General features: G+C 37.6%; 1 protein-coding gene across 1 annotated transcript in view; it reads right to left on the reverse strand.

Annotated features, from left to right (window-relative positions):
• Positions 1-19,616: 19,616 nt before the first annotated feature.
• Positions 19,617-24,756, reverse strand: part of hs6st1b (heparan sulfate 6-O-sulfotransferase 1b) — a 67,716-nt gene continuing 62,576 nt past the window's right edge. Inside the window, exon 2 of the mRNA XM_077245020.1 lies at positions 19,617-21,667. Within this exon, the coding sequence (XP_077101135.1) occupies positions 20,965-21,667 (703 nt within the window). The 3' untranslated portion in view covers positions 19,617-20,964. The remainder of the gene's footprint in view (positions 21,668-24,756) is intronic.

The raw sequence follows: 24,756 nt of genomic DNA on the forward strand, positions 1-24,756 counted from the left end.
ACACTAATATACGTTTTGGTGTAGGGTTTTATTTTGTACTATTTAATTCAATGGATTAAAAATGTGACAACTAGCTTACATAACTGGTGAATGTGAGCATATAAAATCAGAATATTGCTTCTGTGTGAATAATAAGTGTTCTGAAGGTGAATGTGTTTTTTTTTTTACAAGATCCATATAAATGTAGAGAACATGTTTTGTGTCTTCCATAAAATCCGCAGGATCCGTGGTTATGGCGGTTATTGTTTTGCGGTCGTCCACGTTTGGCAATAAATCACTGTTTCAGCAGCTGCTATTCACAATTAGCGTGATCCTCAAGACATGCGTTCTCTTGTTTGGACTATAAACATGATAAAGTCTACATCAATTTTGTTACCTCAGTGATAAAATAATATCATCATGTCAGCAGTATTGATGGGAATGCAATCCTAAAAACAAACAGAGAACTGGAATGACAGGCTTTAATAACATTCTGCTAAATTTAACTGTTGCCAGAGTGTGTTGGAGAAGAGGAGAGATTGGCTATTCTTTCTCTGTCTGCTTTAATGAGAAAAGGGAGGTCTGAGAAGGTCAGTGACAGGACTCTCTCTACAGCCCATTAAACGTGATTATAAAAAACTGATGGCAATTAGAGGTGTGAGATGGGAGGCCTTCGTTCTGATCCAGCGCAGAGATCAGGGCTTTCACACGCAGATCTTTACTCTGTCGGGGTTTATAGTAGCTGTATTAAACTGTTTCTGCAGCTAGAAAGTTAGAGCATGGTACTAACAATGCCAAGGTCATGAGTTTGATTTCAAGACAATGATTGAACTGATGAAATGCATTGAATGCTATGTAAGTCACTAAAAGCTGGTAAAAGCTTTATATTAGCTCGTTAGCTAGAGATGGTATCTTAATTCGAATGGGATATTTATTACTTCTGTATCAAATTAAAATTTATGTTGGCTGCTCTATTTCAAAATGTTTTTTTTTGTTTTTTTTGTTTTTTGTTTACAAAATAACAATGAGTTGGTGTCCAAACTCTGACTAGTAATATAAGGGTCATTCTCCCCCCAAAAAAAAGGTATGAAAAACCTTTGTTTTAATATTTTATTTAAACAAAAAGCATACTAATGATCTACGGAGCCCTTAAAGGGACATGATGTTGGACAAAAATATGAGATTGGAGGAAAAATTACATCCCAATGCTTTTACGTTCCCTCTCAAATGTTTTGCGTTCCCTGGAGAGACTTTGTATTTGCTCGCAAAATGTTAGCGTTTCCCAGAGAAAATTTGGATTCACTCGCAAACCTTTCTTGGGGGAATGGCAATGCAATAGTTTTTGCGAGAGAACGCAAACATTTTGAAATAATCTTTTTCCTTTTTTCCACCACCGTTTAGGGGCTCCGTATCAGATTAAATTCAACAAATTGTAAAAAGATTTTCAATGGAAATCTTTTGCATGAACATTTAGCAGCATAACACCAGAAACATTTTTCATAGACGATATGAACCTTTTTACCATGGTAAGAAAATCACCTTGTGCCTTTTCTTACTCTGAAGTTTGACATTGAAAGTGCATTCCCACAGTACATTCCCTTTTTATGTTTTTATGATGAGTTATTTTAACCTTGCTAACACCAACAACAAAAATTGTAAGTGTGCTTTTTAATTTATTTCTATTATTATTTTCTTTTCTTTTTCACTCTTGTTAGACTTTGCACTAATGCTAAACCACAGAAAACAAAATAATTTAAAAATCAATACAAACAAATAGCAAATTCAAACACAAAAAGTTAAAAATGCACAATCAATTCCTTAAAGGAATAGTTCACTTAAAAATTACAATTCTGTCATCATTTACTCACCTTTAAGTTGTTTCAAACCTGAAAAATAATAATTCTACAAAACATTACAAACATTCTACAAAATATCCTTTGTGTTCAGCAGAAGATATACATTTATACAGGTTTGAAACAACTTGAGGGTGAGTAAATGATGACAGAATTGTAATTTTTAAGTGAACTATTCCTTTAATAAACATAATAAAAGGTTATGGAAAATGCATTTTATACAGTGTTTCTTGAATGTTTGATTTTTTTATGACAGAATAGACAAGGCACATGTTTGTCACCAACATTTTGTGGTTTATTATGTATTTAATTTTACCTGGTCTATGATAACGCTACATGCTATAGATAATTATGATGCAGGAAATGTTCTGTTACTATCTCTTGGGTCCATCACCGAAGGACACATTTTTTTCCGGCCTTGCCAATCTATCTACATGTGTCTCTGTCCAGGCCTTATCAAACTAATGTCCTGGCTCCAGATCTGATGGGTTCAGGGCTGGCAGGTTTATTCCATCGCTGTGCTTTCCATTTAGAGCTGATCCATTCTGCTTATTCAGTCCATCAGTGCACACGGAAGGTCTTAGATTACATCTTCTGTCTCAGACTGGTGTATCTGGCCTTGATAGATGAGCTACATTACTGCAGACAGACTGATACATCACCACCTGTAGACACGCACCAGACAGAGAGTCAGCAAGTTGGTCATGTATGCAAATGCTATTTGTATACAAGATGCAATAAAACAAAAAAGCTGGTCCATTTGTATTCATATATAAGGTATTACAAGTGAGTGCTGGGTGTTCAGCTAACAAACAGCCATGGGGTTGGTCTCCAGGCTATTTCAAGATGGAGAAATTCTCGGTCAGTTCTCGTTTGCAGAAATCACCTTGAAATCTCACCAGGACACACTGTGGGCTGTCACTAGGGCATCAAATATTGTTCCGCTGCCTTTGTCATCTCACAAACCTTTTCATCAGCCTGCCAGGCTGACTGCCGAAGAGCTGTCTGTCCCTGTCAGACCACCGGTGCACTGTCTGATAAAAGCGTTTTCAGGGAGCTGGTGGGAACCTGTGGGAGGAACCTCATCAATCTGTTGTTCTGGATTGGCTTTTTCATCAAGCTTTGTCTGTAGACAGGACATAATATTGTCCACAATATGTTCCAGCTAGGTTTAGAATCCGTGGAATTGACAGGTTATCTTAAAACCCTGACAGAATAAAAATGTATGTTGCTCAGACATCTGTTCCCTGATAGAATATGTGCGATAAGAGTGTTTTCTTTTGTGAGATATCATTTTTATATTGTTCATCCGCAATGCATCCTCAATCATCCAAAATATATAACGAGCCAAGTAAAAAAAAAAAAAAAACATAATTTGGCCATAGTTTTAAAAATTAATTAATGTTATTCAGAACTGAAAACTATCAAATAAAAACACAGAAAGGATATAATGTAAGGTGATATAATTAAAGGTGTAATTAACGTAATAAAAAAGTATTTATTTAAAAATGTCTTTAAGTATTTTTTTGTGTGTGCTATGCATTTTTGTGCATGTGTTACTACTATTTCAGCATCTTGCGCATGAGCACCTTTTAAAAAAATCCTTTAAAAATTTTTTTTGGAGTCTACTAGAATAGGTTTTCATATTTAAAAAAAAATATTAAAATTAAAATTTTTAAACTGTTGCAACACCTTTCTTCCCAGTCTGTCAGTAACGCTCTGCGCTCTGGGGTGCGTTTCCCAAAGCCAACTATGGTCGCAAGTTCCGTCGTTACCAATAGAGTTAAATGGAAATTGCGATCATAGTTGGCCAACGATGCTTTTGGGAAACGCACCCCTGTTTAGTCTCTATAAAGCCCCTCCTTGAGATAAGCTCAGTGTGCTCTGATTGGTCAGCTGGACCAGTGTGTTATGATTGGTCAACCCCTTGAGCATGTTTCTGAAATGTCACGCACCTTACCATAACTGCATTAGATCCAGGGTGGAAAAACAGCATCTTTTGGACATGGGGACAACACACTATTAACGCAAATCAACCAGGCCTTGTATCCCTTATTTGCTTATGCCTTGGGGGGAATTATTTAAATGAGGAATATTGTGACAAAAGAAGAAAACTCAAGATGCGTTTCAGGGAGTTCAGAAACAATGCGCACTGATATAGAGAATATCTACCTTTGGAGTGACTTTGTGCTTTTTCACTTTGTAGACCATTTTCATGCTCAAACAGCAACACTCTAAAGATTACACTCTAAAGAAAGTTGAAAATGTGAAAAACCATAATAGGTCATTTTTTAAAATGTTCTATTTGGTTCTGAAAACACAATAAATACAGAAGCTGATTGTGATTGGTGCTGGAAGTCATAATGGCATTTATCAGGAATCAAAGCACAGAGACACAGGGGACATCTCACATTGATCCGAGGCAAGTCGAGCATAAATCAAACACCTGGACAGCCATCAGTGTTTTCCCTTGAAAATGTCAATATTTGCTTTCTGTTTTAGAAGGGCTTCTATTCCCTCTCTAGACGAATCCCTTTGGATAAGCTCAGGTAATGCCAAACATTTACCTCTTCCGAAATTACATTCTCAGTCATCCCTTGATACCTTGATGATTGGTGCACTGCTGATGTGTAATAGTTTTCTGCCTTTGAGAAATAAGCATAGTAATGCAGGGCTGCATTTATCAAGAGGTAAAATGCAATACCTTTCCCTCTGACACTGATACAGACGGTTATCAGCGGCTCTAACGTCATGAATGTGAATGAGGATATGTTTTAAAGGAAAAGGTGTGTGCATGTTTGGATTAAGGGAAAACAAGATAAATAAATAAGGATGGAGATATGTACAGTATGTATTCATCAGAGGACTCATATTACTGTAATATTGTTGCAGTGTTCGACTGAAACTTGAAGATATAGAAATCTTTAGTTATCGTAATGTGATTTTTCATTTATCTTTTAAAAATGTTTCTTGACCCTAGTAGTTCATATTCAGTTGTGCACTGTCCATATGTATTTAAATGCAGAAACGCATTAAAGACACCTCAATTCTTTACATTGATGAAAGACAATCTTCAATGGGTCTGAGCCCAAATGAACATAATCATCTCAAAATGATCCCTGCAGTTTTGCTCTTGTAAAATACTCATAAGATGAAAGATGAAAAGGGTTATATGCACCATTAATCCCAAGATTTTAGGAAGGGGATTTCAAGCAATTATATTCTCTATTTGTTCTTTTTGATGTTAAAAAGGAGAGCTTACACATCTGAATAAGAATGTCGCATTGTGTGACGTCGTTTTATGGATAGTTCAGCTGACACTAAAGTGTTTTCACTGCTCACTTTATTACTTGATTTTGAATGTGGCTGTGGTCTTTCACTCTCTGATTTTTTTTCTTTTTATTATGTTCTGTAATTCTTGGCATGATGAAGTGCTTGTGAAGTGATGAAGTGCATGTCTGGCCCCGTGGAGAACGTCTAAACCTGATTTGTCATCTGAGACAGCTCAGAGGGAATCCTCCATCTCTGTCTGGTAAATGTGCTCATAGTCTCTGCGGATCTAAGAGGGGTAGTTTGTAAAAAAAAAAAAAAAAACCTCCACTGATTAAGTCTCAATTCATACAGCCTCTGTAGTTAGCATATTAGCTTAATCATTTATTTATGGTGAAAAATAAAATACAAAACCTGCTAACCAGCAATTTTAAAGACTTCCAAACTTTTAACATTATAAATGTCTTCACTTAAACTTTTTAATGTATTTAATGCATACTTGCTGAATAAAATTATTAATTTCTTTAAAATGTTTTAAAATCTTAATGAGCCAAAACTTTTCAACGGATTTGGCAAGCCATTTTACCTAAATTGACTTACATAGCATTCAATGCCTTTCATCAGTTCAAGCTTTTTCTTAAAATCAAACTCATGACCGTGGCATTGTTAGTACCATGCTCTAACTTTCTAGCTACAGAAACAGTTGAATACAGTTTAAAAACAGTTTTAAACTGTTTAATAATCTTGCTCCTGATTTTTTGTTTGACTGACCCAAGATGAGTATTGAGACCATTGGCCTGTAAAGGACATATGCAACTTATACAAATTCTAGTGCCTTGAAACACTGCAGCACAAGGCCAGGGTCATAGGTCATCCTATAGGCACAGAAAAACCCAAGCTGTTCTCCTGGTGTTGAAATTTCAATTCTGCTCATTTAAATATAACAACATGTGCTACTTTTCGCTTTGCTTTGTTGGGCAAACTAATCAAACAAGATCAATAAGCTTGTGATCAATGTGTTTAACATGTCATTCTGAAACGCAAGACGCCAAACAGCTGTGATGCCCATTAGACAATGTGGCGTAATAAACCGTCATCAGCTTTCAAATCAATACAGGCTTTTAGGTCAGCTTCTAACAACAAAGAGTGGAAAAAACGACCAAACAATGATGTGTTCGACTGATTAAATTACCTTTGTTCGGCATGTAGGTAACACAGCAGGACTGAATAGCAAATCGAGTCACAAAGGGCACGTTACCTAAATCCACTGTCCAATTCTCTGAGCATGAGCTAATGATGTGAGGCTTCCTCGTTGTGCCAGATGAGGAAAATTGCATTAATTACAAGCAATTTGAGGATAGAAGACGGCAGGTGGTGGACAGAGATGTGGGTAATTGACATGGCGTCACTGAGACCGAACTGCAGCCTGCAAAGTTTAATCAGTAAAGCAGTGGCTTTCATCTCAATGGATGGGCATCCCTGCCACCCGTCCTCCTCTCAGATGGGGCCGCCTGCCGAGTCCACTCTCTCTGCAACATACTCTTCATGGCAGTAAGGTCTCTGTGAGGGACTGCGGAGAAGGAACCATGCTGATAAAATTGCTGTCAGCCACCTCACCTCTTTTTCACAGGTTGTTTGAGCATGTTGTAATTTAAAACCATTTTCGTGGGGCTTGTCAGATCATGACTGAACAAAGACAATAGCCACTTGCTGCTGCAATTCCATCTTGTAGGAAAGTAGGCAGACACTCATGCCTTAAAACGGCACATGCGGTTTTCTAAAATAACCATTAGAGAATCTGTTAATTATTCCCCTAATGTGTTTTTTTATATATTCTTTATTTCCTTCCAGCTTCTTTCCAGAAACATTTCAATATAATGTTGATAATTCATTACATTCACATGATGTAGAGTTTAAGGTAGGATAGGCAATTGCGGAGAGGCTAGCAATAGCAAGTTAGCTTTGAAAGCATGAGAACCCACCTTCCCTTCAGAGTGCTCTCAAGAAGCCAAACCTCCTCCAAAACACAGGAACGCACACAGCAGATTCTGCAAAGCATCACGAGAGATGGCGTTAAATTACTTCATGTCTCAAAGTACATAACATTACAATAATATTCAAGGTAAACAACATAAGTCCCTTTCACATAGCGCGTTGATCCCGGGAAATTGCCAATCACCTTCTGTGTGACCGCAAACACGACCAGGGATTAATGCCGGGATCGATGCCGGGTTGGGGACCTAGTAACATTGCCGTGTTCAGTCCCGGAACGCGCGCTGTGTGAACAAAAATCTTAATCAATGCCGTGTCGTAATGATGGCACTGAAGCTGGGATCGTTCGCCAGCGTGAAATGGTACGTAATGCGCTAGTTTATGATCGAACCAGAGAAAAAATGCACAAGCGTGGTTTCAGCTCATGAGCAAACTATAGACGCTGCTGAGAAATTATGTCACATCGATGTCACGTGTCTTTATGGGATTTTTACGGGTTGTTTGTGAATGCACTCTCTGATTCCGGAAAATCACTGGCAGTGTGAACGAACCAAAGTCAAACGATCCCAGGTCAAATCCCTGGTCACTTTATCCGTGTATTTTACGGAATCTCTGTGTGAAAGGGGCTTTACAGAGCTCTTGCTTATACCACCTGACTGCTGCGAATTCATTTTTGGCATTGCTAGTGTTGACATAAAAACACATAAACGGGTGTGTGTTCGTGCACTTGCACGTGCCCGAGGACTGAAGCGCCTTTCAGACAGGACGTGGAATGCGCGACTTCCAAATATACATAACAGCTAAAAGTGTATGCACTATGCAAGCACTATATACAGTACAGGATTCACCCTATTATACTTTATCGACACAAATTGATAAGTCAAACTGCAAACAGCCATCCACAAATAGTCTATAAATAGGCTGTCTTTGAGTTCACTTGAACAAGGGTTAAATTACTCGTCAGGCTATAGAAGAATACCATAATTCCTCCGTTCAATTAGGCCTAAGACATCGAGAATCAAACAGACCTATAACAACCCAGCCACAACACATAATTGGGAATAACATGCCTTACCTTAACACAGAATGTATTTCAAGGACTTCATGCACAGATCAATGGCCTCCAACGTTTATGTTTTTTCTATGATTCTTTGAGTTAACATAAACATGATTGGAATTTGCACCGCAGCTCCACCACACCTTGATCCTCATGACAAGAATAGCATGTATAGTTATCCTTATTGAAGTGAATTAGGTTTAAATGGCCGTATGAATGAATGATATTTTTGCTATTTTACACATAATACTCCACGATGATCACATTACACAAAACTGAAATTGCACGTCAAAATAAAACATTCTCAATATTTTTTTTGAGACCCCCCCAATATTTCACGCATCATGTTTTCAGGGGATCCCATGTCTTATTAAGGGGAGCCAAGCTCCCCCGTAGTTCGCACCCTGTGTTCCTGATCAAAATATTTTGATGATCCTAGAACAACATTCCTGGCCAAAAATGTAGTCCTAACCCTGTCCCTGTCCCTAGCCCTAATCCTAACCCTATCCATAACTTATCCCTAAAATCAGAGGGAAAAGAAAGGTGAATAACACTGATATAGAAACACCTAACAGTTGGAAGCCTGGAAGGTTGGAAGCCTACAATTTAAAAAAACTGTGAACTTGTCCCTCAAATCTGATAGGTTGATTGGAATTCCAGTGGAATTCCAGTTGATTGGAAATGAAAGTTGGGTTGACGTCAGATCCCTACATCAGACTGACGTCAACATCCAATGTCGGACAGATGTTGCATTTTGGTTAAAAATGAAAATTGAGTTGACGTCAGAAGTTAGAACCCAACGTCAATCTGATGTTGGTTTCTGACGACCAGGTTTTAAATCCTCTCTGTTGAGCTAGTGTTCATGACAGTGTTTCTCATAATTCTGACCTCAGTCTGACATTGGGTTCTGACGTCAACATCCAACGTCGGACTGTTGAACTAGTGTTCATGACAATGTTTTTCATAATTAACAATATGAGACATTTTAATTCACAATAACGATACATCCTTCTATAGGACAATAACAATCCATTCTTTATTCCTCATTCATGCACGTTTCTTTATCAAAATGTCAATAACTAAGTAGTGCTGTGCTACGCAGATACTGTATATTTACATTCCGTGATATAAAGATTATAGTAACACTCATTGTAAACACTGCCATAATTGCAAACAAGTTACAACATTTGTCTTCTAATTTAAATAGTTTTAATTTTTTTATTTTGTAGTAAAAAAAAAAGTTATATTCTGTAAAATTATTATTTTTTATTTCACAGTGTACCTCATGACTAAATGTCAGCATATGATGTCAATATGATGTTGGTTTGAGATGTTTGTTGGATTTTCGTTAGTTATTACCACAACCTAAAACCAACAAAAGATCAACGTCTAATGATGTTAAAATTTGTTGTTGTGTGGACGTCACCATTATGAAGTTTAGGAGACATTGTGTTTTGGTCACAATACTTCATGACTAAATGTCAGTTTTTGACTTCATAATGACGTTGGTTTAAGACGTTGTCTTGAAGTTGGATTTTGGTTAATTATTACCACAACCAAGAAAATATCAGCGTTAGAATTTGTCGTTTTGTGGACGTTACCATTATGATGTCAAAGAGCTGACGTTGAATTTTGGTAACTTTACAACACAACCTAAAAACAACAAAATATCAATGTCAGCTGACGTCGGCAATAGTCATTGAACTGACGTTAAACCACTCGCGACCAAAATTTAAACAAATATCAACGTCTTATGACGTTGTGTGCCTGCTGGGTTGTTCAGCATCAACAAAGTTGATCCTTAGAAGCCTTATATGACTTTTAAGAGGAGGTTGGTGGTGAGTAGTTTTGAAGTGTCTGAGCTCTAGTTCCTGGTGTGTTCCCATGATTGTTAATTAGTTCCTTCACCTTTTCTGTTTTACCTTGATTACTGTGTATTTGAACCAGTAGTTCTTTCTTTGTTTGTCTTATGCCACTTTTCCATTACCAGTATCCGCTCAACTCGACTCGGTGAATAGTGACGATTCTCTCTGATCAATCAGCAGTCTGCATTGTTTTCACGTCACATTTTAGTATCGTCTCAGCTTGCCTCAGCCCGCTTAGAACCTCACTGGAGGTGATACGAAAAAAAGTACCCGAAAGCAGGTACTGGAACAACTTTTACACAGTGGAAAACCAAACAAAGGCGAGTCGAGTCGAGCCGAGCTGGTACTGTGTAGTGGAAAGCGCCATTTGTGTAACGTGGTTGTCTTTCAAGTGGATATCTGTCATTCTCCTGCGTGTTCCTTGGAAGGTTAATAATTAAAGACGTTTTTTTTGTTATACTCTCCTGTGTTGTGCTTTCAATTACAGCCACATTTGTGGCATAAATTTAACACAAGTGTCATAAACCACTACAACAACTACCTTACTAACTATTAATAAGCAGCAAATTAGGAGTTCATGGAGGCAAAAGTTAATAGTGAATATGTGTTCCCCATATTAAAGTGTGACCAAAAATAACAGCACCAAATTATTAAATTATTGAGCATATCAATGTCAAAAAGAGAGAAAAAAACAGCTTTTTCTTAATCTGCAAGCGGTGACGAATTTTGTGTGAAGTCAGATTAAGTAAGCAATTCACCACAGAGGTGATATGACTGTCAAATATTCCCCAATGGTCCAAAGAACAAAATGAAAACCTTCTGAAAACTTGGCAAACACAGATTCCTCAAGACCTCATTGACTTTGATCAAACCAAACATTTTTAGTTTGTTTATATTTGGTTGTAGATCTGTTCTTTTTCTGCAATGAAATCCCTCAATGCATTTAATACATTATTTAACATATAAGTAACTGTGTTTGTAATTCTAACTGAAATATAATCATGCATGTCACGGATAGACAAAGCCCACACCTGTAGCAGTGTCAGATGTTTTCAGTGTCTTGCAGAAGGGCATTTCACGTCAGAATGAATGAGTTATGTAAAATGTACGTGGGGTGCTGGAGAGATTGTACTTTCCCCAAAGGCAAACTTAAGCTCTCCGTTGAGAGAAAGTGAGCTGACCCAGACCTCATCATGAACACCCGCTGTTCACACACACACACACACACACACACACACACACACACACACACACACACACACACACACACACACACACACACACACACACACACACACACACACACACACACACACACACACACACACACACACACACACACACACACACAGAATGTTCATTTTCCGATCTGACACCACCATACTCTTCCACATGCAGTGTATTAGGCGACACTCTTGACACCCCGCACACCCTCTCTTACTCTTTATTCAACAACATTCGTCTTCAAGAATGTCTTCTTTTGTACCTTAATTTATAGGATAATCTCTTTGAAATTTTTTGCTGTCACTTATTCCTCTAATATTGCCTTAAATGTTTTGAGTTTTTGGTGCAGAGGATTGTCTTGAAAGAAAACCTTTGATTCATGCAGGCAAGACGTTTGAAGTCAAGGTTAAAGTTTTTTTTTTAAAAATGTTTTAAAGTCGCTTATGCTTTCCAATGCATTTATTTGATCAAAATACTGTGAAATATCATTAAAATGTAAAATAACTGTATATTTTAAAATGTAATTTATTCCTGTGGTGGCAAAGCTAAATTTTCAGCATCATTATTCCAGTCTTCAGTCTCACATGATCCTTCAGAAATTATTATAATTTTCTGATTTGGTGATCAAGAAACATTTCTTAAAGCAGTGTTGAAAATAAACCCATCACATTTTCCACAGAAATATTAAGCAGCACAAGCATATTTGTTGTGGAAACCATGATCATTTTTGTTTTTTATCAAAGAATTTAATTTCAAATTTAGGCATTTGACTGGACATGCACCACATTTTATATATTTGGCACCACAATGTGGTCTGAACAGTGTTTTCGATTTGTTTTATGTAAATCCAAACATATTTTATATAATAAGACACTTAATGAATTTTGTTGGGCAGTTTTTATTGGTCCAGTAATCCAGTTATATTCAACAGACTGACCAAGCACAAAGGTGTGTGTTTATCTTTGCAAGAAATCCATAATACAGGTCTGGATACTGCATCAAACAATTCTATATGAATTTCATTATGTGGGTTTCATTGTAATTCAGTTCTTGTTCTCTGAGGAGATTCTGTGAGAGAATGAGGAATAAAATACATAACATCTCTCTCTCTCTCTCTCTCTCTCTCTCTCTCTCTCTCTCTCTCTCTCTCTCTCTCTCTCTCTCTCTCTCTCTCTCTCTCTCTCTCTCTCTCCATTCAACACTCAGGAGACAAGAAACTCCATGAGTAGCTGTTGGGTCTGAAAGTCTCAATTTTTTTTTATACAGATGATAGGCAAGAAGAAAGGTAATCATCCCAATGAATTGGTATTCTAGCAAGGTATGATGGGAGTAATGTGATCTGTAATTGAAATGTGAGTAATGCAGGTCTGAATTCAGAGGTAAGTGCTGAGGCGAGCTCTTATAGCACTATGCACGTTTGACCAGAATATTAGCCAGTCTAGACCGAAAGAAAGATTTTACCAATGCTTTGCCACAATTATCCTGCCACATGTTTATGCCAACATTCCATAATAGAATGAAGAAAAAGGCAAACTACAGTTAAGGGATAGTTCACCCAAAATGAAAATTCTGTCATTATTTACTCACCGTCATGTCCTTCCAAGTTTCATTCAACTCTGGTCCAGAACACAAATTAAGATGTTTTTTATGAAATCTGAGCAATTTTTCCCCCTCCATTGACAGCTATCCAACTACCATTTTGACGATTCAAAACGTTCATAAAGAGATTAATCCATATGAATTGAGCTGTTTAGTAAATATTTTCTGAAGAGACATGATCACTTTATATGATGAACAGATTAAATTTACTTTTATTCACATAAACATTGATCAGCAAACATAAACAGAACCTCAACCGAACATGCTTGATGATTGAGGAGAACAAACCTCATTGGTTGTTGCTGTAGCTAAAACGTGCTGTGTAACGAGAGAATGAAGCTCATTGGTTCTCACACGTCAAGCGAACATGCTTGAGCTTCTGTTTATCATAACTAATGCGTGCGTTGATGAATGATGTGCATAAAAGCCTAAATTCAATCTGTTCATCAGATAAAGCGACCGTGTCTCTTCATAAAATGTGGACTAACCCTTTAATTCATATGGATACGTTTAACGATCTCTTTATAACCTTTTTGAAGCGTCAAAGTGGTATTGGCGTAGCTGTCAATGGAAGGACAGAAATCACTCAGATTTCATTAAAAATATCTTCATTTGTGTTCCGAAAATGAATGAAAGTGTTACGGGTTTGGAACAAGAAAGTGCGTAAATTATGACGGAATTTTTTTTGCACAAGGCCTCCCTCTGGGCCCACCAAGAATGTGTCCAGGTCCCACAAGGAAAGTGCAACAGAGGTTACTCCTATAGTGGTGCTACCTCAGGTCTATAACCCTTTAAGAGCTTACATTGTTAACGTTGGCTCTGACCTGATCATGATTATTTTCTAGGGTATAAATGGGGCCTTAGTGCACTTCAGTCTTTTGCCAGTAAGTAACACCATAGCAACCTCAATTCAGCATGCTAAAAAAACACTACTACTATTACTAACCATGACCTAACGCCCTGGAAATCACACACAAAACACACATCATGGTAATGGATTTTGCATGTAATCACCCATGTTTTCTTCATTAAATGTGAGTCAAGTTATTCACAACAGTTTTTCTTTTATTGCATTCTCAAAAAAAAATAAAAAATAATTGCACTTACACTGACTCACATTTCATGCTTGTAAACAGTTACATACAAGCTAAGACATTTATCAGTTACCTGATATGGCCAGATGACATTTCAATCACTATCCAAGATTTATGAAAATGAATGCATTGTCACTTTTTCTATAACATAGCTTAAGAGGCTTTAAATTCCTCTTAAATAAGTGGGACTGCAGATCGCAGACATGGACAGCTGAATGGATCACATTAATCTAATAGTGTTTGATAAGCACAAACAGCGCTGATGAATCTTCCCATGTCTTATTCTTCATTAGCCCAGCAGGTTTACAAACAGAGACCACAGATACTGGAGCCATTGAGGAAAGATAAATGTATCAGTATCTTTCTCTGACCATCTTCTTTCACCAGCTCTAATGCTGAAGTCTGGCCTCCTTCAGGCTCATTCTGGAATTAGCTTTGAGATCAACATGCAATTGCAGCTGTACAATAATAGCATGCATTTGTGGTAGCTGCAGTGTCCTTGATTTTTTCAGGTATTTATTCACAAATGGGAAAATGCACAGTGGTGTTTGCTGATTATCCAGTAAATCTTCAGCCTTGCTAGCTAATTACAAGTTGTTTAAAGGGCAATTATTGTTTTAATAAATAAAATAGAACTATCCAATTATATAATTTATAATTTAATTAGAGCCAATTTTGATGAGTTTTGAATAAATTAACAATGAGGGTGACAGTATCAAACAGGTCAATTGGAACTAAATAGCTACATTATAAACACACTGACTCACATAATAGAGAACATCTTCCAAAGTAAGCTATGTATTACAGTTTTGAAAAGGAGAGTGTGAGATGCTTAGAACGAACCGATTCACTATGAGTCTGAAATTTCCTGAATTTCTTTCTTCTGTTGAACACAAAATAAGATATTTTGAAGAATGTTGGTAACCATACAGTTGATGTGCACCATCTACTTCCATATATATATATATATATATATATATATATATATATATATATATATATATATATTTTTTTTTTTTTTTTTCATGCTATGGAAGTCAGTGGGGTCCTTCAACTGTTTGGTCATGTTTGGGTAAAATTTCCCATTAAAAGTACACTGTGAAACTTTGTTCAAAATTACCAGAATGTAACTAATGCGTCAATACACCATCAATCATTTACATTAAACCAAGTTTTTAAGTCTATAAGGTTTTATCAAAATTACTTGGTAACCAATGAGACAGTGTAAGTGAAGAACATGACAAAAGAAAGTAAAGAAAAATCTTTGTAAATTGTGAAAAGCAATTTTATTTTGTCTCACTGTGTATCACTGTTAGTAGCCCTAAACCCGTTCCCAATGTTTAGGCTATGTAATGGCATATGGCAAAACTGAACATACAGCGCCATCTTATGGACATTAATCACAAGAAAAATCATAGTTCATTGTCTTTACATGAAGTTACCATATTGAAATCATGTGACATCCATCTAGAATTATGTGGCCAAGTAGGCTGAATTCAGTTCAATACCAGAAAGTGAAAGTCTTCATTTTCACATCACACAAACCCATAGACTCTCTGCATACGAATACTTAGCCTACTACACAGTATGGCAAGTCAGATAATTAGGAGTTGCAGTATTGAAATGACCTACTCTTCCAGCGATATTATGACAGCTATCCCATTTGACTATGTGAGCTAGAAGCCATCAAACCCGAGAATTTTGGTTGAGCATTAGGTAGGCTACCAAGAGTTGTTGATCCTAGTTAACGTGTAGGCCTATTTTGTTTTTTTTTATAACCAAAAGTTTTTTAGTGGTTGTTATTAGGCTATAGTACAACCGGATAAAAGGACAAAGCAAAGATGGCGAATGTATGGAAACAAATGGACAGTACACATTCATTACACAGATATAAGAACACTTCATCAACAACTGAGAAGTAGCCTACATTCTCTGAGAGTACAGGAATTCAGATGCTTTGTTCTCCTACACAACATAAGTATATACATAGACTCAAACCTGACAAATACAGATGTGTACCTTCACAAACATTCAGATATAAGGTTAACAATAGAAAAAAATGACGGCAGGCCAAACATGACATAAAAATCAATTCCATTATTTGTCCTCTAGTGCTCTCTAGTGTCCGTGAAGAGCACAGCTTTTCCCCGTTTTGGGTTGAAATTCAATTCATAACCAGTGGTGGGTCTGATGCTCATCAGCATGATTCTGAACTAACTGTTTTAGTAGGCTAGGTTTTCCCTGACTTGATTACACGGGCAAGTGTGCAGAACATGCAGAACTACTTAAGCTTAAATATATGATTCAATTTAACTAATGGCTTGAAACAGCCCATTTTGGTCGGTTTTGTATGGAGAAGTGAGATGTTCTGTAGTCTTATGTTATTGAGGGGGTTTGAAGCTAAAACAAAATCTGAGTGAGGAAATTCAGTCTTTTGTGGGACGCCACAGCCGGCAGGCTTAGGGTGAGGAAAACAAGGCAAATATGATATGAGGGGCTAAATATAGGCTACACACTCAGCTACAATATTCCTCCCTCTGTTAACATGTCTTCTTACACCCTTAGTTTCACTTTTATATCAGTCCCTTTCCTCTACTTGATTTATCACTTGATTATCATTATCAACGGAACTGAAACTACATTGAACTGACTAGCTGACACTATTTTCTTTTTCAAGCTGCTGTACAGCAGAAATCAACTGTTTGCATCATTGAATCATTTATCACTTTAAAGCTGCTTTGAAACAATCCTTATGTTCTGAAAAGCACTATATAATTAAAGGTGACTTGACTTGACATTACTCAGGCCTATCTGACAGAAAGCTGGTGTTTGGATAGAGGAAAACAGCTATAATTGTAACATTTCTTGGATTGTTGCTTATTTATTCTAAACGTATGCAGCCTATCAAAATTTGGGGTCTGTCAGATTTTCTTTTTAAGAAGAAGTCTTATTCTTCACCATGGCTGCATTAATTGTTTAGAAATACTGTACTAGTAATAGTAATAGTCTTTACTGTCATTTTTAATCAATTTAAAGCACCATCACTTAATAAAAGTATTAATTTATTTAAAAAAAAAAAACTTACTGGCCCCAAATTATTCCATTTGAATTATTCCATTTGAGGATTAAATATTATCCTCAGAAATAATTTATAACACATTAAATGTATAACATTCAATTTTTACAACACTCATGAGCACAATATGTCCTGAACAAATGCCTCTGTCACAGCTCCAGCCTCCATCTATTTGTTCCTGAGTTCATACAGTAGTTTTGCATCAAGATTTGAGAATTTTAACCTAGACTGCAACATAGCGTCTGCCCAGATCCGGGCCACATCTGGAACATGTGGATTCCACATGTGGGCCGGATCAGGCCCGATACTATGTTGCAGTCTGGGAACACAGTACCAAACCTGCAATAGTGTAGGTCTCAGTTTTACCTTTTAAAAGTTAAGATCGTATACTATACTAAATGCTTAATTATTTTATGATTAGTTATATTGTATTTACATTTTGCCTTTAACTTAGTCCACTACTGACTGCTCTTTTAATTGGACATATGCAAGTGAAGTGATGAAACTGTGACAGCAACATTGTGTCCTCTGCAGTCCGAACTAACCTGTGAAGTCCATGTTGGTCTTTTGTTTCCCACACAACACAAAAGCCAATCCCACGGGTCACACAAAGAACAATATAAAGAGCAGTGAGGTAAGTGGCCGTCCCTGTGCGTCTGCTGGGCTGGATCACTGTGGTTACAGCATCTCAGTGCAGAGGTGAGAGGTGAAACTCTCAGAGGAACAGCGGATGATTTCAGCTCCGCTCTCAGAGGAAGAGAAACTGTGACGGAGGAAAGAGAGACAAGGGTTTGGCTCCAGGGAGAAAGAGCTTTGCAATGGTTTATTCATGTCTTTATTTTTGTTGTTGTTGTTGCGAAAAGCACACATCTGACTACATGTTGTTGTTGTTTTTGGTTCACCGTGGTGATATTGAATGATAATAATTATATATTAATTATATAGTATTTCAATGACCATGTTTTATTTGACCTGGTAAGATTGCTCTGAGAAATCTGTCTCGGACAGGTAAAGAAATAAGTGGTATTTTCAAACTTAAAAACAAATTTGTAACATGACTGAAAATATACCATGATGCTTAAAATCTAGTTTTAATGATTTCAGATGCTGTCTCTGTTCTCTGTAACCATCATCAGAGCTGTGTTGGTGGTCGCTTGACTGTGTGCAACAGCGTTGGGGTCTCATCTTCAACCCCAGACTTGATGTCGTGTTCAAGCAAGTAGTTTGTGGTGTTGTGTATCTTTACCTCATTTGTGTTCTACTTATTGAAGTAGAGGTTTCTCTACTTAGTCTCTTTTGATCACACTCAATTAAGACTTAAAAGGCAGAAGTGAGTGTTAACTTCAATGATTATTCATTGTATGGTTTAATTCCTGTTTTTTTTCTCTTGGTTTACTTGAAGTTTGCTAGTTAATCGTTTATTTCTTTATTTGTGGAGTTAGTAGGGAGGTGGGTGCCATTTATTTAGAACTTTTTCTCCTGTTTGTTAGCAAGGGAGTTAGCTTATTTTGCTGTACTCTTGTTTTCTTTTCTTTTAGTTTAAGTAGTTTGGTTAATGAGTTCGACTTATGTTTATTGTTTTGGCAATACCCCATTCCGAATCTGATAACCCTCTTTTGCTTAATTTGTAAATTAAAAACTACTTTCTTCATTGAAATATTATGTGGTTATTTGGATTGTTGTGAAACAATTCTGGGTCTGGAGATGGGGTGGCTTCATGCTGTTGCACATTCATTTCACCACTATCTATTTTTGCTGTTGCTTTCCTTCCCTAGACCAATCAGGAAATCATATCAGTAAACCATTTGTCACTGAAAAAAGTCAGACAAAAAGTCAAACAAAATTGTCTTCCACAGGAAATATGCCAGTCATAACAAACTTCATGGAACGCTAACACCAACAGTCACATGTCCTCCAAAAGATAATTAACACTCGGGAGAGAACTGCTGATGAACTCAAAACAGAAACACGTTTTTTTTTTTTTTTTTTAAAGACACTGAGGGGAAACCTGTGACAGTTCCAACACTTTCATTCAGTGTTGTTGGGTTTCCTAAGAATAAAGTGTTTAAGATTCACATTCAAGAGTGTTCAGGTTGTAAACGGAGTACTAACTGAATGTCATTAATGTTAATATTCCAGAATTAGTAAAACTCAAGAATTAAAATGTTTTGCTACTGTACATAACAGAGCACATTGTTATCCACACAAAGACAAAACACCTATACAGGGTACGCTAAAATTATACAATACAAATTAACTGAATAAAAATGTTTACAAAATTTTTAAAATGTATTAACTTTAAATAATAGGTCACACATGAACATCTGCATTATATATATATATATATTATATCTCCATGTTAAAAGATCTCAATGTTATCTTAAATGTTAAAAAAGATTTCCATTTCAAACGAAATACTTTATTAAATAAAATGTCCACAAAATATTAAGTACAAGTGTTTTCAATGTTGATAAATGTTTCTTGAGCAGCAAATCAGCAGGATTTCTGAAGGATCATGTGACACTGAAGACTGGAGTAATGGCTATGCTGCTCTTTAGAGAAAAGAAAAAACAACAACACAGAGTATACAAGGACAACACGACCGTGTCATAAAAATGGGAAATATATTTTTATTGGTTCCTTTAATGATACAGGTATCATGAATTAACAGAAATACTCACAGTAATGATCATGTTGGAAAGCAAACTCGACACCTCAAATTAGCTCTCTCTCTCTCTCTCTCACACACACACTAACACACACATCACAGTTTCCTCACCAATATCTTGGTTTAATCAGGAATCAAGATTGTTCTCCATATTCTAATTGATACATACAGATGGAACATATGATCCATTTCTTCACACTTTTCCCATAAGCATTTTAACATGGATCTTCAATGGGCTTCAATAGCAGTCCATTTATTTTCAGAAGGAGGGAAGTGCGAAGATGGGAGTTAAGGAGTCTCTGTAAACAGAGCCAAATGAGAACTGTCTGTAAGCGATGTCAAGCCTCAACATGCTCAGTGCAAGTTCAATTAACATGTTTTACATGCACACAAACTCAACAATTAATGAGGGCAAGTGTGAATCCGGATCAGAAAAGGAAGAGAAAGATTTGGTTCATTTAAAGTATGTGATTCACAATGCAAATATACTGGATTATGGGTAAAAGGTTCACAGCACAGAATGCATACAGTGCATACTGTATAAATTAGCACAAGCTTAAAATAAAAACAAACAAAACAGTGCATGATGGCATTTTTTTTTAAGGTATCAGTATTGACAGAACTGCAGTTGGATACATTTGACTTTCAGGAATGGCTTTTCAACACAATCTCCAGGGCTTAAAGGAATCTGTTCAACACTCAAATGGGGGAAAATAATAAAAACACTCATTGAAAAAGGGAATCTTCTGTTATATATATTAAGATCTATAAAATCGTACTCACTCACAACACCTGTTAGTAATTCTCAGCCAATTGTGACTGCACCATCCACTTCACACCAGGATTTTAAAAAAGGCAATCTAAGATTTATTTACATATATTTATGTAAATAAAAAAAAAAACAATCTTTCAACAATCAATAGATTTTTTGATATTCATGTGAATCAGGTATTGAAATACCTATTTGTTAATTTCAGTCACTCTTTCTGTGAAACACTGCAGCACTGAGGTCGAGAAAAAATGGTTTGTGGCACAAAAAAAAAAAAAAATCGATAATTTAATATAAATGTTATGCCAGAACTTTCATTTAAAAAGGCCTTGAGATGCTGCACTAAGCGAAACGCTCACAGACACATTTCTAGAACGTTTTCTGGTCCTGTATTCCAGACCAAAGGATGGAACAATGAACTCTCCAGCCTGGGAATGGGTATTCCACTTGGGTACGTTTATTCCCCCTCTCCTCATTACTGTGTCTCTTTTTCAGTCTCTCTGGAGAGGGGTGGGCGGTTACCATCCATTGATGATGTGGTTCATGTAGTCCTCGGTTGGCAGGCGTGCCATACCCTCTCCCCCAACTCCGTCCTCTCGGAACGGGCTGTGGAAAGACGCCTGTCCTCTCAGTAGTCTTTGCTCCCGCCGGTCCAACATGTGCTTGTACTGGTAGCGCTGCTGAAACAGGTCTTTGGCGTAATCATACAGCTTCATGTCAAGATCGTTGAGCTCCTCGATGCGCTGTATCGTGTCGTTGTCCAGGTCCACGCCAGCTGCCCGCGTGCTGTTGTACTGCATGAAAGGCCGGATGAACTTGAGGTGGAAGGTGCGCTCGAACAAGTACTGCGTCTTCCGCTGGAACTCCGTGAGGCCATAGAAAGCCATGTCTCGCAGGTTTTTCTTGGCTGATTCCAGCAGGAGCTGCGAACGCCTCTTCTCGCGGACCGTTGAGAGGTTGTAGCAGCCTACCAGGCTGAGGTCAGCCAGCATGCGCACTTGGCGGTTATTGGCTAGGTTGTAGGGGCAATCCATGAATTGCTGCAAAGTGCACCCTGACCAGTCCGTGCCCTCGTAGCAGGACGGCAGCTCTTCTGGTGTGGGGGTCCGTCCGTCGCACATGTGCAGGGACGTCTTCCACGTGGCCCCGCGCTGGACGTGCCTCCATTCGCTAAGATAGCGGGAAACAGGGTCCCTCAGTAGAGTGATGTAGTAGAACTTTCTGTAGGAAACAGGATAGGAGAACTCCATTAGTCACAAATCAAACAAATAATATACAAGATTATGATATTTAGATTTAGGAATTTGGCAGACACTTGTATCCAAAGCGACATTTGATCAGTAAAGGCATACCCTTGGAACTGAATGACCTTGGCTTTGCTAGTGCCATGCTTTACGTGTTCTGTTGATATTAATAGCATATTCATGTACAGTAGAACAAAAGAAAATGATCACAATACAACCCGTTTTGTGGGTATAGTAGGTCTGTAACTTTATCCTACAATTAATACTCTGATTTGGAAGACAGGATGTAACAGGTGTAAACCGTGACTCAATAAATGCCTGAATTGCTCAGTCTTCCCAGCATGCCCTGGGGCACCAATGTCTTAATCCTTCCCCACTACTTCACATCCTGCCTGCTTAGATTCTCTTGTGAACGATTGACCTTGAAACATCATTGTATATGCTACAAAAACAACAACTAGGAACATTCCTGGTCTGGATGTGATCAAGGAAACCTGATATACAGTGGAGGAGAATATATATGGTATATACACGATATACTTTGTGTGCTATTATGTATTAAAATAATTATATAATTTAAAAATCAATATAATTTATAAATTCATATCATAATGTTATATTACAAGCTCTACTGATATAGCATGTCAAGGGCAACACATGGTGATGGGTTTGACTAATAAAAAAAAAGTTTACCTTGCAAATATTCACTTTGGATAAAAGCATCTGTTAAAATGCATAAATGTAAGCAGCAAAAACTACATTAGAGTAGGTTAGTTTTGATTCATTTCAGTTAATCAGTTTTAATTAACTTTGTGTCTACTAAATGCATACACGTTAATAGCAAAAGGCAATTAAAGTTAGTTAGTTTCAATTAATTTCTGTGAATCCGTTTTAAATTAATTGAATACAAACTCAAATTTCACACACACTACAACATCTTGTATGCCCATGCACACTCCCTTAACAAGAGATGAAAAAAATCCTTATACCCAAACATCTGCAAACATCTTTAACCTTCATTATATGGAGCTGAAGTGAAAAAACAGGCATGGCTCGGAGTATTTTAGTGAAAGACTGTTTTGAAGCGAGAGCAGTCAGATAATGATGGTGATGAAACCACCTCAAGAAAAGACCTTAGATCTTACACTGCTTAAACGCACACTATAGCGACCTTTCCTGAAAGAACAAAAAAATCATGCAACAATAATTTACCAGAGCATTCTGCCACTCATGGCTTTATGCTACAGGGACAAAGGCCAGGGGGCAAACAAGTTTCGGCGGAACCATGCAAAGGATTTGTGGAGTGGGAGGAAGACCAAGCACTGCCAAAAACCTAGCAGGTGGTTTTCAACAGATTAATCTCAACCAAACTGACGACAGAGAGATTTAGCTCTCAGTTACTGATTCAACGCCCCCCTGTCATCACCCGCTCCAGCTGTGCTTCACCCTACATTACCTCTTCACACCCCTGTGACCAAATGTGCCAAGGTAACAGATTCCCCTCAAAATGCCAGAGAGCTGATTACACATTCGAAAAACAGCATGAAATCTCTGATTAGACAAGAACAGTGGGCAATGCTGAAATTCATTGCTGGTGACCCACATTGCACTTAAAGGTATCACTGGGTGCTGAGATACACTGAGCAATCATCTTGCCTCTGGCCAAGAGACGGCAATCCAGCCAACATTGTGCACTCAAATGCTCTTACACTGCACATACAGTTCCATTACTGACCACATGGTGACAGTGTGCATGTATTAACCAGGCCCAAACAAAAGCATAGCACGGTTATGCACATTTCAATACCTTATCTGTCACAGCAAGAAGACTCTCAGACATGTAAGGTCTTTGTTAAAAGTGACTTTCTGACTTCTTCAGACTTCTGTTGATCTTTTCCTCTTTTCTCCTAAATCAATAGAATAATTTGTTTGACTCAGTCTTTTCAGGATCTTCAAATCTCTTTTTGTTCATTCCCTTTTCCTTTCCCACTATTTGGTGACAAGGCTGCAGGCTTATAATCATTAGTGAGCCTGAGAGACATCTGAGATCCCTCTGCAGTGCCAAGGCTTCCTGTTTTAATAACTCTCATGTTTCCACAGCGATTAAACTCTGGGCCCCATCAACACACATGGCAGATCCAAATCCCAGCCAATAACTGGCTGCCTGCTCTGTGCAAGGTCGTTCAATACTAACACCAAACAGTGAAACAGCCACATTATTAATGAGAATGGACCCAGTACTGAGACTTAGGGCACCTCTCAATGTAACTGAGGGTCATACTACGAGATTGGACTGCTGGAGTGTGCAGACTCATAAATTAAGCTATTGAACACTAGTTTCTTTTATAAAAGTGTTTCATAATTAAATTAAGACCAAGCAGAGGCCAGCTTGGGTGGAAGGATTTCAGTATGTGTGCAAGACTGCTTTGGCAAAGTCAACAGGAAGTGTAGGAATCTGGCGGATGTTGTTTTAAGTATTTTTTTAATCCTCTTGTACTACAAAACCTCAATGTCAGGAAGAGTATAAATGTGTAAAACTAAATAGTTTTAAATCAAATGACTGATGGGTTGCCTAAATTAACAGTCGAGTAATCCTAAAACACTGTACAATTATAGACGGGTTTGGGGTTGGGGGGTTGGTATGTCTGGTGGTTCATCATTCATCTCCATCCATGCTTTTTCACTGTTGAATCAAACACACTTAACAAAAACATTAAAACAATCCACAACTTCATTAAAAATCCCATTATTGAGGTTACAACCCTGCTCTCTCCCACTGAGACATGGGAAAGGAAATGTGGCTCTTGAGAGAGGCGGAATGAACAGCCCGCTGGAGAGTCTGGAGTTCAAGGTCAGAGCTGAAGACAGAGTGTGCTGAAGACTCCTCCTCGGGCTGACAGCTCACAGTGGAGCCGTCACAACTCTCCATCTGACACGACTCCACATGCAAATCAGCCTCTCAAAAATATGATGACTGCACAAAGACCAGTCACCCTTTCTGACAGACACGACACAAAACAGCTGTGGGGGCACTTTTTCCTCTTTCAGACACACAACAGACAGCAG

The sequence above is a fragment of the Siphateles boraxobius genome, unplaced genomic scaffold (assembly GCF_051911475.1).
Source record: "Siphateles boraxobius isolate OS27281-9 unplaced genomic scaffold, OSU_SipBor_1 26, whole genome shotgun sequence".
Classification (NCBI taxonomy): domain Eukaryota; kingdom Metazoa; phylum Chordata; class Actinopteri; order Cypriniformes; family Leuciscidae; genus Siphateles; species Siphateles boraxobius.